Here is a 17,508-nt window from a genome sequence, read left to right as displayed (position 1 = left end):
AACAAGGCTACCCCCTGATACTTATCAGGAATAATTACTGGCCTGATTTCTGAATGGAAATCCATCCAAGTCCAAGAGATCCACTGTGTGTGTCTGCTCCCTCTCAGCCTGAGCCATGGAACCCTAACTCTGAGGATGGGCTTCCTTTGTGTCAGAGGGCAGGAGGCCAATGCCATGAAACCATTGCTCTCCCTTTCTGTGGAGTTAACCTCTTCTATGTCACAAGTTTCCGAGTGGTAGCCGTGTTAGTCTGTAACAGCAAAAAGAACGAAGAGTACTTGTGGCACCTTAGAGACTAACAAATTTATTTGGGCATAAGCTTTTGTGGAGGAATAAATGGACACAAATCAGACATCAAGAATTATAACATTCAAAAACCAGACGGAGAATACTTCAATCTCCCTAGTCACTCAATTACAGACCTAAAAGTCACAATACTCCAACAAGAAAACTTCAAAAACAGACTCCAACGAGAAACTGCTGAACTGGAATTAATTTGCAAACTGGACACTATTAAATGAGGCTTGAATAAAGACTGGAGTTCATGGGTCATTACACAAAGTAAAACTATTTCCCCTTGCTAATTTTTTCCCCTGCTGTTACTCACACCTTCTTGTCAACTGTTGGAAATGGGCTATCCTGATGATCGCTACAAAAGTTTTTTTCTCCTGCTGATAATAGCCCACCTTAATTGATTAGTCTTGTTATGGTTAGTATGGCAACACCCATTCTTTCATATTCTCTGTGTGTGTGTGTGATTATATATATATATCTTCCTACTGTATTCCACGGCATGCATCTGATAAAGTGGGTGTTAGCCCATGAAAGCTTAAGCCCAAATGTGTTAGTCTCTAAGGTGCCACAAGTACTCCTTGTTCTTTTTTCTATGTCACAGTTCACTGTTCTCTAAATCAGTGCTGCAGAGAGAAACAAATAGCCCCATACTATATGTTCAGACCAGTGGTTCCCAAATTGGGGTTCGTGAATCCCTGGGGGCTTGTGAAATGTTACAGGTGGTTCTCAGGGAAAAATTCCTAATGGCAGACAGAGTTGTCCATAGAGACCCCGGGCAGCATGGGGCCAGCAGCCCAGAGCGCCTGGACTTCCAAGAGCTAAGCAGATCAAAGCAAGCATGTCTATCACACTGAGGAGATTTAAACTTCAAGACTCCTTATAATTAATGGAAAGGGAGATGGATATTTTTTGCTGTTTTTAAAATTAAATAGGCAGCTAGTATTGTTTTTAAAATTATTATGAAAAACAAGTTTAAGCTTTGTTGTAACGTGCGTTGATTGCCTGGACTGCTGAAGACCTGAATGCTTGTGTAGAAGGAACTCTTTGAGTTGGCTTCTTAAATAGAACATAGAATCATAGATTATTAGGGTTGGAAAGGACTTCAAGAGACCATCTAGTCCAACTCCCTGCTCAAAGCAGGACAAATCCCCAAATGGCCCCCTTAAGGACTGAACTCACAACCCTGGGTTTAATAGGCCAATGCTGTTTCACATCTGATACTCCTTGATGAAACATAGGAGCCTTGTCTTATAACAGGCTTATTCAAAGTGATACAAGTGAGATCTTGGAAGAGTGGTGCCATTTTCAAAATGTAATAAAAATATTGTAATGATAAATAATAATTAATAATAAATAGCGTGTAATAAGCATGTCATAAAAACAATTTTTTTATTTCCAAGATCACTGCTTTAATAACTTATACGCAGGTAAAGGAGAAAATCCTTGAAATAGTTATTTTTAGGAGGGGGTTTACGAGACTTGACATTTTAGTGAAAGGGGTTCACACGTTGTTAAAGTTTGGGAACCACTGGTTTAGACTTAAGTGTCAACTGGGTTACAAGATACAGCTTAATTTGAAAGAATGTAAGTGCATGTTCTCTGCTGGTCTTAGACAGACAGGTAGTAGCTGCGATACAGAGAAAAATGAAAGAACATTAGGAAAAACAAGTTTAACATTTAAACAAAATTATTGTACATCATTTAAAAAATACTCATTTAACTTAGCTTAAAAATTTATTCCAGCACCTAACAATGGCTCTACAAGAGAACAAATGTACATAATACTGTACTCTGTAATCCTGTATAAATAACCTAAGTCACACTTATATTAAGGTTCCACTTACAAAGGGCCAACAAATCATTAATAGGTGTTTTAATAATGGTAAAAGAATTGGTATATATTGTAATAAAGTCCAACAAACTTCTAGCCATCTATAACACCTACTCATGTGCTTACAACCATCCATAACACACACTGCTCACATCTATAATTTGCTTATAACATTTATTAATTACTTATTCATCCTTTATAAACTATTTATAAATGGAACCTTAATATGAAGAGCGACTAACTTCATACTACTTAAGCCCAATACTCCAGGACACATCAACTTTCACGTTTTTATTTAAAATTCTGCGTTTTCATTTGGGAGGGTCTTTAACCAATGAAGTTACAACTACCTCAGGTTGTTAACAAATATATGGCAGACACTAAAGGCAAAGCGAAGGAGGTGTGGAAGACCATATGACAGAGTTTATGTTTTTCAAAAAGAATCACTCTGACGTGTTATAATTAACACTGCTACTATGACAACAATATCAGGAAATGACAGAATATGCTGAAATTCAAGACATCCTTTTCTCTTCTTTTTAGAAAAAAATTATATAATATAAATAAACAAATTATTAAGGTAAGTTCCAAAACCCATCAGTGGTGTCATCAGAAGGAGACAAGTGACTACTCCTGGGTTCCAGCCTTTATCTCCTTAGCTTACCTGCATATAATCATCAATATACTGGGAAAGCCCTATTGAGAGCTTCATATATAGGGAACAGTAAGAATTACATTTAGGTCTCAATTTTTCCATCCAGCATTTTCCTCTCTGAATCCATGCCTGAGCTATTTCAACCACATCATCTGCCTTTTATGGAATTCAAGTAAGCAACGCAATGTTTAACAAAGGTCAGGTAGGACTTAAAATCCTCCTTCATTTTCAAAGCCTGTCTTCATTCTTGTTATCTTCCACATGGTTTTCATTCTCCTCTGTCTTCTCCTCCTCTTCCTCATCGTCATCTCCAAAAGTCTGTTCTTGCATGGTAGTAAAAGTAAGTGATCTGGCGGCAACCTGTGCAGCCAGACCTGATGTGAAGTTGAAATCTGTTGATATATGGAGCTGAGCCAGCCTTTGCTTGATGGAGGACTGAAATGCATCCCTCAAAGGGGACTGTAAAACCTCTATTCCATCCACACCAGTTGGCTCCACTTCATCTCCTGCACCCTCACATTGGTAACATGTTCTTTTTACAGCCATTGGAGATCCACCTGCATCAGCAGCAAAGTCTTTGTTTTCATCCTTCATAGGATCATCACATAAATATTCAGTACTGCTTCTCTTACTCACAGTGACATGGGCTTTTGGGCTAGAGTCTCTCTCTTCAGAATCATCACTAGTTTGGTTACAGTCCTGCTTTCCTGCTTCTGAATTCGAAGGGGATTCCAAATTATGTATGGGTTCCACTGCTTCTACAGGAGACAAGGGCTTCACTGCAGCTTAAAAAGAAAAAGAAAAAAAAAGAAAAAAGAAAAAAAAATTATGACTAAAAAAGTAACCTTCCATACATAACTCAGCTATGCTTGTCTTAAGAGATGGAACTGAGAATTCAAATAGGTAAAATAAAGATGTATTTTCTGACCAGGATGCTGAATATGGAAGGTAATGTCTACTAGTTCTACATAGTCTCATGAGACATATGTAAAAATGATATTACATAGAGCTTTTACATAGAGCTTGTATTTTATGGAAATTACAAGTAAAATCAGTTGCTGCATCTCACACAAATGTGAACTATCTTCCTTTAAGTAACAGCTATCTAATCTAGTAAAGATAACTGGAACATAATAAAAAATGTCTTGCAGGTAATATCTGATTTCATACATCACAACATATAAATAAGATATGTATGCATACAGTAAGATACGTTGTCCTCACAAATAAAGAGTGGTCTAATTTAGCCTCTCGATGTTAGTAGTAGCAGCGAGTCCCATTGCCAGCAACGGGATGGTTGCCAGGAAGTCTCTCCTCCCAGTGTTAGGAGTTAGTACAACACGATACAATTGTTTCTTGAAGAACAGACGTCTTTCTTTATAGTAAAACGATACAGTGTCCATTTCCAACAAACAGATCCCTAAACTGCAGTAGCTCCATTAGAATAGCAGCACGAACATACATAAGAGCAGCAACAGCAGGTTCCCATGTGGCATTCCCTTTCTAATTCCATTCTGACTTTACCCCTGTAAGCAAAGATGAAAATAACTCTGGAAAATACACCAAACTCTTTATGGGAAACAAGATTACTGTATTAAATTTTTTCCACTGCATTATATTTTAGTAGTATTTATTTTTACTAACTTAATATGAGAATGGTTTCATGCTTGTCATATTAGTAATTATTTTCATTTAACACACTGGAAACATACGCTTCAGGATTTACATTTGAAAAAACAACCACACACATAGTACAGTGTAGCAGCAATTTGGCCTCACCTGTTAATTGTTCTTCTAATGGAGTGACCCCTTCACCATTTTGAAGAGAATGTCTGTGAACTCTACCAACTTGCTTTTGGAGGCAGGAATATGCAAATTTCTCTATCCATATCAGCCCTTTAAGAGCCAGTTTTGGTGCCTAAATGCCCCAAAGAATACTTCCAAACCTGGAAAACTAGGCTGCCCAGAGGATTCAGGGGGCCTGGGGCAAAGCAATTTTGGGGGCCCCTTCCATAAAAAAAAAGTTGCAATACTATAGAATACTATATTCTCGTGGGGGCCCCTGCAGGGCCCGGGGCAAATTGCCTCACTTGCCCCCACCCCTGGGCGGCCCCGTGGAACATAATGGAAAGGTAACTATGGAGGGGCAAAAAGCCCAACTGGCAGAGGGCCAAATCCCAGTGATAGACCCAGGGCTGGATTAACTTTTTGTGGGTCTGGCATCAAACATATTTATGGGCCCCCATGGGGAACAATTGTAAAAGACAGAAGATCAACACAGAAGTTGTCTTTGACACAGCACACAGCTGCACAGGTTTTATTTACAAGTTTAAGTTGCAGATGGAGTGGCTGCCACTAGGGTACCAGAACTGTCAGCCCTAGGGCAAAAAGAATGCACACAAGCGTACATAAACTAAATTATAAAAGAAAAAAATACAAAATAAAACACAGCTAACAAAAGCCAAAGCTGGCCAAAACCCCAGCCATGTGCTGCTCCCCCTAAAAGGGAACCTTGCTGCTATCTCACCCTTCACATTTCTCATATGAATTACCAGGGCTTGAATTAAATTTTTGTATGAAACTGGGGTGGATTTAAAACTGTTTAAAACATTTTAAAAATAAAAATATGAAAAACTATTTACAGGGTCATTATTCATACTTGCTGTGGTTGGCCTTCCCTGCAGGCAGAGAGGCAGAGACTAGGATTAGGACCAACTGTGCCCCCCAAAGAGCGGGCCAACCCTCAAATCAGACCAGAACCACATCCCTCCCCAGAAGGACCCCCCGATCCAGGACTGGACCAGACCGACATCCCACTCCAGACCAAACTTGACCAGACCAGCATCCCTCCCCAGACCAAACCCCCCAAACTGAACTAGATCACCTTCCAGCCCAAACTGGATCAGACCCCTCTATGAACCAACCCCTCTCAACCATGAACCTCCACACTGCCTACCAGAACAAGGCTCCTCCTGAACCTCTATTTCTAAACCCAACCCCCCACTCCACAATCCCCAGTTGGACCACTCTCACGCACTCCGCTCCAGAGCCATTCCCTGCTGTTGATCCACCCCTGTTCTCTGAGGGGGCCAGGCCAGGCCAGACCTCACCTAGCTGCAGCTTGGCCAGATGCAGCTCAGACCAAGGTTGCATCCACCCAACTCATCCCTGGTACCCAGAGGGGCTGTGAGTCCACTCTCCTGAGATCTGGCTGCTCCCTGATTGCTTCCAGCTCATCTCGCACTGGCAGGGGCAGTGTAGTGGGCAGGGGCAGGGTGAGCGTCCAGGCTTAGTGCTGACCCAAGCAGTGGGGCTCCCTGGTTGCAGGGGGTACCTGAGCTCAGCACGTGTCCTCCCACCCCCAACTGATCTGCGGAAGGGGCTGCAGTCCCCGCACAGGGCAGAGGGGACCCGGGACACAGAGCCGGGGTACATGTGTGAGGTTGCCCCTCTGCCAGAGGCTGGGAAAGGGCTAAGCCACAGCAACAGCTCCAGAGGGAGGGGCTCGGAGCTGTGATCTGTGCCCTGCAGACACAGAGCAGAGTCCGATGCCCAAGGGAGCTGGGCACCAGAAAGTGGAATGCAGGCCCTGCAGAGCAGCGACCCTGGCACCATGAGTCAGGCTCCAGCCACCTGAAACCAGGCTCTGGTACGGTCCCTTCGCCACGGCCCTGCTCTCACTGCTGCTGCTCCTGACTGTCCTGCTGCAGCCCTTGGATGGATCTGGCCCCTTCACCAAGCCCAGGGTGCAGTGCTGGGGGGCGGCCGTGGTGCAGCACCTGCAGGCGGCTCTGTGCTCCCTGCGGGGCGGCCTCCTGTCCCAGCCTGAGTGCTAGCCCCTGGTGCCCGCTGGGCTCACCCTCTACATGTAAGGGGAGGGATGGTGCTCAATGCCATGGCACCATTGGCATCATTCTAAACCCAGTACTGGATAGACCTATTCTATTTTGCTTGTTTCTTGGTTATTTTCACAGACACTCCTCCCCTAGTCCAGAAAGAATGGCTGGGAAGTAGCAAGCAGTAGAAGAAAAGAAGTAGAGAGACAGGAAAAACCAGTCAAAGCAGTTGGGAACTATCCAGTAATTGACAGGCTAATTTTTTATTTCTGACGGAATCTAAGTAAAAACAGACACAGGCTACTGGGGCCTGAAGGAGGTATTTATGGAGGTTGCACCACAAACTCTTTGATATTTGGTTAACAAAAAGTGACCCACATCGTAGCTTTACAGAACTCTTCAGGGGAAGCTCTGTTCTTTTGTTCTTAGTTCTAAGGGAGCAAACACAAACTCCAGGAGAATTTTTAAAAACAATGTTGGGTTCTTTGTTAGCTGCCTTGAGCAATCGGGAGACTGTAACCTTAGATCCTTTTGACCATTTTTGTAGTAACTACAGGTCATCAAGGAGACACATGACGTTTAGAACAGGGCTATCCTGTCAAGTAGGATTTGAGAGCTCTGACTACACCAATGATAGGGCACAAGGAAGGAATAAAACAGTCTTCAGATCGATGTGCAAGGGAGAATACACGTGAGGTAAAATTTCACAGGCTGTCTGAAACACAAACCTATATGGAAATACCTGAAAAATGGCTCCTCGCAAGAATATTCTCTTACTTTCCTGACCCTTCTCCCAGAAGAAACTGCCATGAGGAATGGGACTTTGATAGTAAGGAAGCAGAGGAAAACTTTTCTAAGTGGCCTGAAGGGGGCCTCAGTGAGGACAAGGGACCAAACTGAAATTGCATTTAACTATCTGGTACCTGAGAGCTGGTCTAAGGTTTTTGATTACCTGAGGAAGCAAGAGATGTGAGGGTGAACTGCCAAGGTGTCTTCATAGCTAATTAGTGGTAGGTCTCTGAGGGCTAAAACTTGTATCTGTAAGGAAATGTACTAAGCCCCATATCATAGCTACCTAGGAGAAGCTGGAGCATGGACCCAAGGAAGACTTGAAGATGATGCAAGTTTTTGGCCTCCCAGCATCAAAAAAATATTCCCACATTTTTTAATAGGCCCAGACACTTGAAGGCTTCCTACACTGAAAGAACAGTTCTATCATTCAAGGAAACAGATGAAAGATTGCAATATCAATCTTTCAGCCTCCAGGATATCAAGCTGACTTCTGACAAAGCATCAATCCCTGACGCAGAAGTTCCTTCGAAAATGGGAGATATCACGTATCAAAGACTGATGACTGAAGCACAGTGGGCAGCTAAAATTTTCTGGTCCAAAAGGAGGCAATGATACTTATCTTCACTCCCCAGATTTTTCTGGCTATTGTTGTGAGAAGGGGGAATGGCAGGACTCCATCCACTGCATTGACCACATGAATGAAAATGCACCCGGCTCCCCTTGCCAGAGTAGGGCTGTCCAGGGGAAGAGGGGGGCAAATGGGGCAATTTGCCCCAGGCCCCATGCCCCGCAGGGGCCCCCATGAGTTTTTCGGGGCCCCCAGAGCGGGGTCCTTCACTTGCTCCAGGGGCCTGGAAAACTCTCCCAGGGCCCCAGAGCTTCTTCCGCTCCAGGTCTTCTGGGCACTTCGGCGGTAGGTCCTGCAGCGGAAGGACCCCCCACCCCGCCACCAAAGACCCCAGACCCCTTGAATCCTCTGGGTGGCCCTGTGCCAGAGAATCTCTGTTCCTGGAACAACAGGGAGGAACAAGCCCACCCAAGAGAATTTCCAGGCTGAAAGTATGTTGTTGAAGATTACAGGATTCAGCTGCCATTCCCCAGGTGAGAGTTGTCCTGTTCTGCCAATCTCTTGATATTTTCAGTTTACCTCAGATGCAGGCACAGATGGTCTGATGAATCTTCCTACATCACTTTGGAAGAGATGTACAGAACCTCAGTCCCAAGTGCCCCACAGAGATTAATGAATGCAGCAGACGTCCAAATGTCACATTTTATTTGAATTGATGGATTAGAAATGAAGGGGAGAAGCTGCTGAATTACTAGGCCCATTGCTCTTAGCTCAAGGAGGGATATATTCATGCTGGACTCCCTCCTGGACTCCAGGGCAAGGTCTGAAAAAGGCCTGGTTTCTCTGTGACTGCCCCATCCATGCAGGCTGGCATCTGCTGGTGTTCTATTCAAAAGCGTATCCAACACATGTCCCCTTTATTTTACAACAGCCATTAGCCCTGAAACCTCTAGACTTGGGCTGGCAGCATGATCAGCTCAGACCAACTCCTTCGTTGTTTTTCCAAATGGAGAGGAAGAAGGCCTGAGGAGATCATATAGGGTGGACAGTACATTTTACTGTGCCTGTCAAGGAGAGTGTAAAACCCATTAGGTGCAGAGCAAGGATGAATGTAGAAAAGAATCATGTGACATCACGAGGCGTAGACGAAGGATAGTGAGGAAAAACTTGTTCTTGATGAGTGTCTGAAGTGTTTTGATGTCTTTGCTTTTGGACTTGACCAGAGCTGTAGCTTTATGGACCTGAGAGAGGGAGTGAGAGATGCAACCACACATGTGGCTTTGAAGGCAGGAACAGAGGCCTCATAATTGTGTCTGATCTATTACTGAGCACTTGTCCACAGGATCTCTGAAGGAGGCTGTCATAAACCGATAGCTAAGGGTTAATGTTTCTTTCACCTGTAAAGGGTTAACAAAGGGAACCAAACACCTGACCAGAGGACCAATCAGGAAACCGGATTTTTAAAAGCTCAGAGAGGGAATGTTTGGGTCTGTGTCTTTTTGTCTGCTCTTCGCTATTGAGAGGGATCTTTTCATATCTTTCAGTTTCTAATCTTCTGTTTCCAAGGTAAGTACAAAAGTAGAAGACAATAGGTTTTATATTGTTTTTGTATTTACATGTGTTAGTTACTGTGGATGTTAAATGTATTCTTTGAATAGGCTGTTATTCATATTTTTCTTTTAAAGCAATTGACCTGTATATTGTTATCTTGATAGAGAGAGCATTTTATGTCTTTCTTTCTTTTTATATAAAGCTTTTCTTTATAAAACTGTTGGATTTTCTTTCTAAATGAGGCCTCGGGGATAGAAATCCCTGTGCCAGGATTACGGTCTCTCTCAGGAAAGACTGGAGGGGAAAAAGAAGGAGGGGGGAAGGTAAATTGCCCTCTCTGTTTGTAATTCAAGAGTTTAAGTACAGTAATCTTCCAGGGATAAACCCACGAGGGGAAGCCTGGGGAGGAAGTAAAGAGAAGACAAGGGAAGGGGAGTTATTTCCCTTTGTGGTAAGACTCAGGGCTGAGTCTTGGGTCCCCCCAGGGGAGGTTTGGGGAGACCAGAAGGGAGCCAAGCCCTGGAATCCTTGGCTGGTGGCAGCGATATCAGATCTAAGCTGGTAATTAAGCTTAGAGGGTTCATGCTAGCTTCTCAGTTTATGAACGCTAAGTTCAAATCTGAGTAGGAAGCTATGACAGAGGCAATGCACAGGTCCCTCCTTTTCTGGATAGTTTGGAGACTGAACCTTTCATCTGGGATATACAGCCAAACATGATGGTTGGATTTCTTGACATCATACAGTTTAAGGTAAGTGTTGGACTGCTTCTGTGCTAGACAGGATCACTTGAAAGTGACTGTCTTCACACACTGGGAATTCCAGATCCTTAGACTTCTTTGGCTTGCAGAAGTCCTTTTTAGGGACATCTGTCTCCTCATTAGGTCATCCAGAGTAGATGACTGTTAACAAATCTAGCCAAGTCCATGATGTGAAAATATTTTCCCGTTGTCTGAAGCACTGCAGGCAAGGACAAAGGGATTTCACCTTCCTCTGAAGGAGAGCGCCTAGATTTTGCAGATTTGTGCTTTTTGCACTTTTTGTAATGCTTTTCCCTTAGCCTTCTTTTAAGGGAAGGGAAAGGGGAAGAAGGGAGAGAGAAGACTAGAGAAAGAAAAAAGGCAGAAGAAAACAGAACTAGTCACAATAAAAATAGAGAGAAACTATATTAAGCTGCTAGTTTTATTGCCAGAGTCAGGCACACGGCATGCCAAAAATGGCTCTTTAAGAGCCAGGCACTGTTGCTTGGAATGAGACATTTGCACATACCTCCCTCCAGAAACAAGTGAGGAGAGCTGCCAGCAGTCCGCTCCAGACTGTCAGAGGGCCACTCCAGGAGAATCCTTTTTCTATTTACAAATTAGATTGTTGGCTTTTAAAAAAATATTGTGTCTGTCTTCCTTGGAATAGATACCAAAGTCTAGGCTGTCACTTCACTCTGTGTGTGTCTGTAATTCTGGGATAAAATTGAAACAGTATTTCTTCTAAACTTGAAAATTTACTATCATTTACAAAGATGTATGATTCTATACAATTTTCTGCCTGATTGAAGAGCAGATCTGGAGAAGAGCAATGAAAAAGCATACAACAATTCCCTGTACACTGTGCTTAATTTTCTCTGCTCTAAGAGCCAAATTCTTAGCATCTTGAAGTTAGTGGCCAAACTCCCTTTCTTTGTGGGTTTGCTTGTTTTTTTTTTTTTTATTGGAAAGTAAAATGACGCTAACAAGCCATATGAACAGATGGGGCAACAAATTAGGGCCACACAGATCTATCAAAGGAACTACTACAGTTGAATACAGTATGTGTTCTAGCAATATTATGTCAAAAGTTGATTGTAACCAGACAGACACACAGCCTTACTTAGAGTCAGATTAAAAAAAAAGTCAGTACTTACCATGATCACTAAATAACAGCTGCTTCCATTTCTGTCTCTCTACCTCTGAAGCTCTAAATCCCAGCACAGATTTCAGTTCTTGTAACACTCTCTTGGATTCCTCTCTCTCACGTTTTTGTCTCTCTCTCTCTTCCTGGGAAAAGCAATAAAAGTCCTCCCTTTTGTACTCATTGTCTGTATCTGTATCTTCAACATATGCTTCCAATTCCTATGGAAAAAGAATAGATTGCTCTTTTGATCTGCATATTCCTCAAGGGTCAAGCCCTTTGAGGTACTGAAGTACTTCAGCACTTTAGTAGGAGGATTGAGCCCCAAGTCCATAGTCACCCACGTGATTTGCATGGCAGGAGTTTGGGGGCCTGATTCTGCTCTCAGTTACACTAGCATAAAACTGGAGTAAGTACATTAATAAAGTAAAGATAGCTGAAGTCAGCAGAGTCACTTCAGATTTACTCTGGTGAAAACAACCAATACAAAAAGAAGATTTGGCCTGGAGATGGGGATCACTTTTCCTATAATTCCTATTGGATATGACGACTATTGCTGGTTTTTACTCTCCCCTCCTCCAGTTCATTCAGGGCTGGGTATCTCATTCATTTTATCAGTGGTAACTGTTCAACCAGATAACTTCAGAAGGAGAAGAATCAACACAGTGAACAAGGAAAAGTTTGAAGTGGTGATGGTGTGTGTGTGGAGAGGGAAGGGGGGCTCATCTTCTCTCAAAATATGCCCATCAATTAATTCTTGAGTTGAGGTCAACTTTTCTTTCCAGTTACTTTAGCCTTCAAATGAATGCCCTTAAACTGAGAGAGAAAACAACACACCAAACTGTTTATGTTAAAGCATATTTTAAGTGTTAAGAAACACAAAGCCTATGGAAACCATATAGGATTAGTTAGGTTAATGCAAGTAAGAATCAATTTAATATATTGCCTTTTAACCAACTTATACCTTTGTCCACATTTCTTTTAGAGATGTCTTTATCTGGTTCCAAGGTGGTATATGCAGGAACTGGATTCAAAATTAATTTCAAAGCTCTTTGTTCCTGGGTGGGGAACACCACCATGTGGTACAATATAGGTACTATATACCCTGTCTGCTGTAGAGTAGTTCACAAGTCCATTAACGGAAGGGCATTGTTGAAGGAGATAAGCTCATTGCTTAAGCAGCTAAAAAGGAAATGGATGAGGGAAATGTCTTCGCAACACAAAATTCAAATATAACTTTGAAAGCATCCATTTATTCTTACCTGCTCTTCAGGGATTGGGTCTTTGTCCTCTATATGCAGGGCAGGCTGTAGTAATGGTATCATGGGGCAGTGTGTGTTATCACAGGATGATTCAGGTTTGCCTGGAGGTGGGAGGGAGGAAGTGGGGGAAGAAGAGAGATAAAACAAAAAAAGATTAAGTGTGGAAACGAACGGATAACTGATCTTTAAGAATTCAGCGTGGTACTGAGTGAGAGCTCGACTCCAATGCAAAGGACACTGATACACACTCCGTCACCTTTCTGAGCACATTGTAAGGACTAACATGCTAAAAGCTTCAGGGTATCCCTTGAGAATCATCAGCAACTTGGCGGACATAAATGGGAGCAACATGATAAACTGAACACTTTGGAATACTATCTGCAACAGGAAGTTAATTTACACAAAACTCAGCTACATGTTTAGAAAACAGTCTTGGAAATGTAAACCAGACAAATCTCTTTAATCACATTCAGTCAGCTGCTTGCTAAAAGAAACTTTTCAACGTACCTTTTTTATCCGGGTTTCTTCGAACCATTTTTTCCACCTGAGAAATGGCCTCTTCCCAGCAGCTGTTGCTTGCCTGGATGTGAGGCTGAATCAGCTTTAGTTTCTGTTCTAGGACTTGATAGTCTTCTAAAGTTACTTCGTGTGTCTCCTTAGAGCTAACAAGTTTTTCAAGTTCATCCTCAAGAATTATTACCCTAGATGAATGGGAAGGAAAATATCACACTAACATATCTGAATCTCATATTTTATGATTTGTTCAGGTTTTGAATTTAATCGGTTTCCTCCATTCCTCCTTCTTTCCATCTTAAACTGTAGTTTAGCCAGCTTCATATGTTTTAAAGCCAAACTCCTCCTCTCCTCCATTCTCATTATGGTAATCCATTAAATTTAGATAGCATTGTGTTATTTAACTAACTGTACCAATGAAAAATCTTTTTAGGTATATAACCCATAATTATTGTGTGTTGAATTTTGTTGCAGAACAAACAAAACTCAAGCATGCTTTCAGGTTCATTCAAAAAGAGGGACTAAAGAGATGGAGGGTTTTAATGAATCTTTTTGTTTTGCAGTTCACCTTTAAGGAGGTGGTAGCACCACAGAATATCTAAAGATTGAAAAACCAACTTCAGGAACCGACTCCATGCAGGACAGAGAGACTCTGGCTTCACAAACACTTGGCAATGTGTGTGGCAGTTATAGTTTATAGCTCAGATCCCGTGGTGATGGGCACAGTATCAGAACCTGAATAGAATGGAATCCTTCAATTTCAGTTGAAAACTTCTAATTTCAGTCATCACCTCTTAAAATGGATGCAGGTTGCTCTGAGAAACAGTCACCTCAATTAAATAAATTCTATAACAGAACAGACTTGTTGTATGTGCAATCACATACTAAAGCGAAAGACCCCTCTGGATTCCCAGAGAGTTGCTAACATTGACCCTACTATATAATTCTTCAAAATATCCAATTCACAAGTTTGTCCCTCACTCATGTTGCTCCTTTCTAAATAAGGGACACTAGTTAAATATCTTCCTCCAGTTGTGGAATATAAACCAGAATTGTTTCCCAGTTGGCAAATTCTGTCTAATAAATGGGCAGGGAAGCAGAAGCAACAATATAACCCAGCCTACATTAACAGATATTCCCCATCCTTTATCTTGCATGGCTGCAAGCGTCAATTATGTCTTTTTTTTTTTTCCAATCTGGGATATAAACCAACAATCAAAGCAGCACAAGACTGAAGCTTTCTAACTACAGGCACATTCTCTCAAATAGTATAAACTTACTCATTCAGTAGGGCCTTGAGATGGAGCTGCAAGCTGCGCACTGCTGTGTGAAGGTTGTTCAGAGGTCTGGACTTCGGTTTTGGTTTGGTTGCATGTTCCAAGCCTAACTGATGCTGAGTTTCAAAGTACCGATAAAACTCATAGCTTCGCTTAAGCTCTTCTAAGCAGGCAGCATGAGTGTGAGGTAGACTTTGAGTCACATCAGACAAAATACAATGAGGCAAACGTTCTGGAGTGATCAAGGGCTTGGGGGATGCATTAACTGGAGAGAGCAGCAGTGCTAATCGTCTGAAGAACTCTGAACTCTGTCCTACCCACAGCTGAAACAGAACCTACAAAAATACAGAAAGGATCAAATGGTCTTCATTGTTAAAAACATTAGCATTTCTTCATTCACTTTTTAAAACATTTTGTCCCCTTTTTAAACAGTTTTATTTTCTCCCACAGAACACACGCTCAGCACTGTGTGCCTGGGAGCATATGACATATTAGTCTGGGTGTCTCACACTTTAGGTGACTGTAAATTCCTTCAATGAGGGTCTCACATGCTCACATACACAAAAAGCTTTCAGAGGTCCAACGCATCATATCCTGACTTTGGAAAACACTCCTTTGCCGATATGCCAGACTCACTAGTTAGGACAGTCTCTGACTACCCTAGGGCAGATAAGGAGTGGCCAAGATTCCTACAGCAGGATGTACATTGCACTGAAGACGATTCTTCCCTCATAACTTGGAGCTGTCATTTCTATGACACAGATACTGACTACTATATCCCTCCCCCCAGCATTGAAATGCTAATCCATTAGCATTATATATTAACAACATATACTTTGAAATCTTAAGAAATCTCAGCTGTTGACTTACTGTTTTATGTGCAAAACTGAGCAACTTCCCAAATGCTATTAAAATGTGGAAACATTGATAAAGGCAGAACAATGGAACAATCTCTTCAAATCATTATTTATGGTAGTTGTCAGGTCACTCTGGCAGCGAAAAAAAGGAATCCCACAGTTCACATTTCTTCAGAAACTCAAATTGAACTATGAAGCAAAACCCATTTTTGTTGTACACTTGAGTGCTCCTCTATATGCCTACAGAGAAGCGCAGGTTACTTCGTGACCAGCTAACATTATTTAAAAGGTGTTAAACTGTGTCTACACTAAGTGCTAATGGGTATGGCAAATCATCTTACATAACTAAAAAAAATGAAAACATTTTCCTAATTTAGACAAGCCCCATGTCTCAGAAGACTGTCACGGTATCACCTTTCTGGGCAATGCCTTTTTTTATAAAAAGGAGGAAGACAGTATTTTTAACCGTTACACCAGCCCCACACACAGTCCATGTCTACAATACGACTTATGCCAGTGATACTTATGTTGCTCAGAGGTGTGAAAAAACCCACACCCCTAAGTGACATACATTTTGTTGGTGTAAGTGGTAGTGTGCACAGCGCTATGTCGGTGGGAGAGCTTCTCCTGCTGAAACAGCTACTGCCCCTTGTGGAGGTGGTTTTATGTCAATGGGAGAGCTCTCTCCTGTCGGCACAGAGAAGCTACACGAGTGCTATTACAGTGGCACAGCTGCCTTAGTACAGCTGTGCCACTGTAAGCTCGTTAGTGTAGATATGGCCACAGAGACATCAGAATTGTGCAAGTATGGAGTGTGGTCTGAGACTGATTCCCAAGGGCCACAAAAGGTCAAGTTACTCAACCTTATTTTCTCATCTGTAAAAGAGGGACAATATTTAGTTCACAGGTAATGTCCTCTAACCTTCTGAGATTCTAGGCGGAAAGGCTTTATATGAGTGCAATTATAGATCATTTCCAGTTGTGAATGAGTAGTGGTCTTTCCAATACATGAACTGTCAAAAGAAAAATGTCCATAATAGTGACACACTTAAGGATATGCAACCACCACATATGACCATGTGCAGTGTTGTAGCTGTATTGGTCGCTGAATATTAGAAAGACAAGGTGGGTGAAGTAATATCTTTTATTGGACCAACTTCTGTTGGTGAGAGAGGCAAGTGTTCAAGCTTGCACAGAACTCTTCTTCAGTTCTGGGAACAAGACGTGAAGAAGAGTTCTGTAAAAGCTTGAAAGCTTGCCTCTCTCGCACCAACATAAGCTGGTCCAATAAAAGACATGACCTCATCCACCTTGTCTCTCTAACATATGGTCGCAGTCAGGTGCTCAGATACCATGATGCTGAGCACCATAATAAAAACTTAGATGGATGGACTGATAATCATTCCAAAAGACACACCTTCCTAATAGTGTGAATAACTTTGGGGAGCTGTTGAGCAATATATTCACCTGGAAAACAGATTGTTCTGTAATATAAAGAACTGAAAAGATGACTGTTTCCAGGTGTAGAAGTTATCTGAAGGTAACTCTTAGAATGATATGAACTTAACACAGGGGCAAGTGCTACGCAACACAAACTTCCTACTCATCTCTGCATTCAACACAGGGGTTTCGCTGAGTATTATAAAGAAAGCCAAATGAAAAGGAGGCAGCCTGAGGAAAGAGCATTAGCACACTGCTCAGAACAAGAAATCAGAGCTTAGGACTTAAAAAAAGTAAAAGGAGGACAGGCCCAAATAAACAGAATATAAGGAGAATGCAGTGAATGACTAACAGGCAGCCCACAAAAGTTGAGAACTTTGGGAAGAGAGCAATCCAAAACCTACCTTGAAAAAGGTATGTGGGCCCAAGAAAAGGGAATCTAGAACATGTTTAGGGTAAAAAGAACAGGAGTACTTGTGGTACCTTAGAGACTTACAAATTTATTTGAGCATGAGCTTTCGTGGGCTACAGCCCACTTCATTGGATGCATAGAATGGAACATATAGTAAGGAGATATACACACACACATATATATATATATAAAAAAATTCCCCTCTCACCCCTATGGGTGGTATGTGTCTTCCTCAACCTCGGGTCCTCTACCAGAGGCCTGGGAGTCTGAGGGTTCTGCGCAGTATCTTAGCTGTTCCTCGCACTGCACTCTTCTGGACAGAGAGCTCTGATGTTGTTC

General features: G+C 42.1%; 1 protein-coding gene across 5 annotated transcripts in view; it reads right to left on the bottom strand.

The window, feature by feature from the left end:
* Window positions 1-2,009: 2,009 nt before the first annotated feature.
* The window catches only part of VEZT (vezatin, adherens junctions transmembrane protein), a 99,814-nt gene continuing 84,315 nt past the window's right edge, over window positions 2,010-17,508 (bottom strand). For all 5 annotated transcript variants that reach the window (XM_032798606.2, XM_032798607.2, XM_075067076.1 and 2 more), the window contains 5 exons: window positions 14,464-14,795; window positions 13,178-13,371; window positions 12,671-12,771; window positions 11,422-11,629; window positions 2,010-3,565 (listed from right to left, as the gene is read on the bottom strand). In XM_032798606.2, the coding sequence (XP_032654497.1) occupies window positions 3,009-3,565; window positions 11,422-11,629; window positions 12,671-12,771; window positions 13,178-13,371; window positions 14,464-14,795 (1,392 nt within the window). In that variant the 3' untranslated portion in view covers window positions 2,010-3,008. The remainder of the gene's footprint in view (window positions 3,566-11,421; window positions 11,630-12,670; window positions 12,772-13,177; window positions 13,372-14,463; window positions 14,796-17,508) is intronic.

Source organism: Chelonoidis abingdonii, chromosome 1 (genome assembly GCF_003597395.2).
Source record: "Chelonoidis abingdonii isolate Lonesome George chromosome 1, CheloAbing_2.0, whole genome shotgun sequence".
Classification (NCBI taxonomy): Eukaryota; Metazoa; Chordata; order Testudines; family Testudinidae; genus Chelonoidis; species Chelonoidis abingdonii.
The sequence above is the reverse complement of the archived record's forward strand: the minus strand, read 5'-3'. Positions and strand labels throughout refer to the sequence as shown.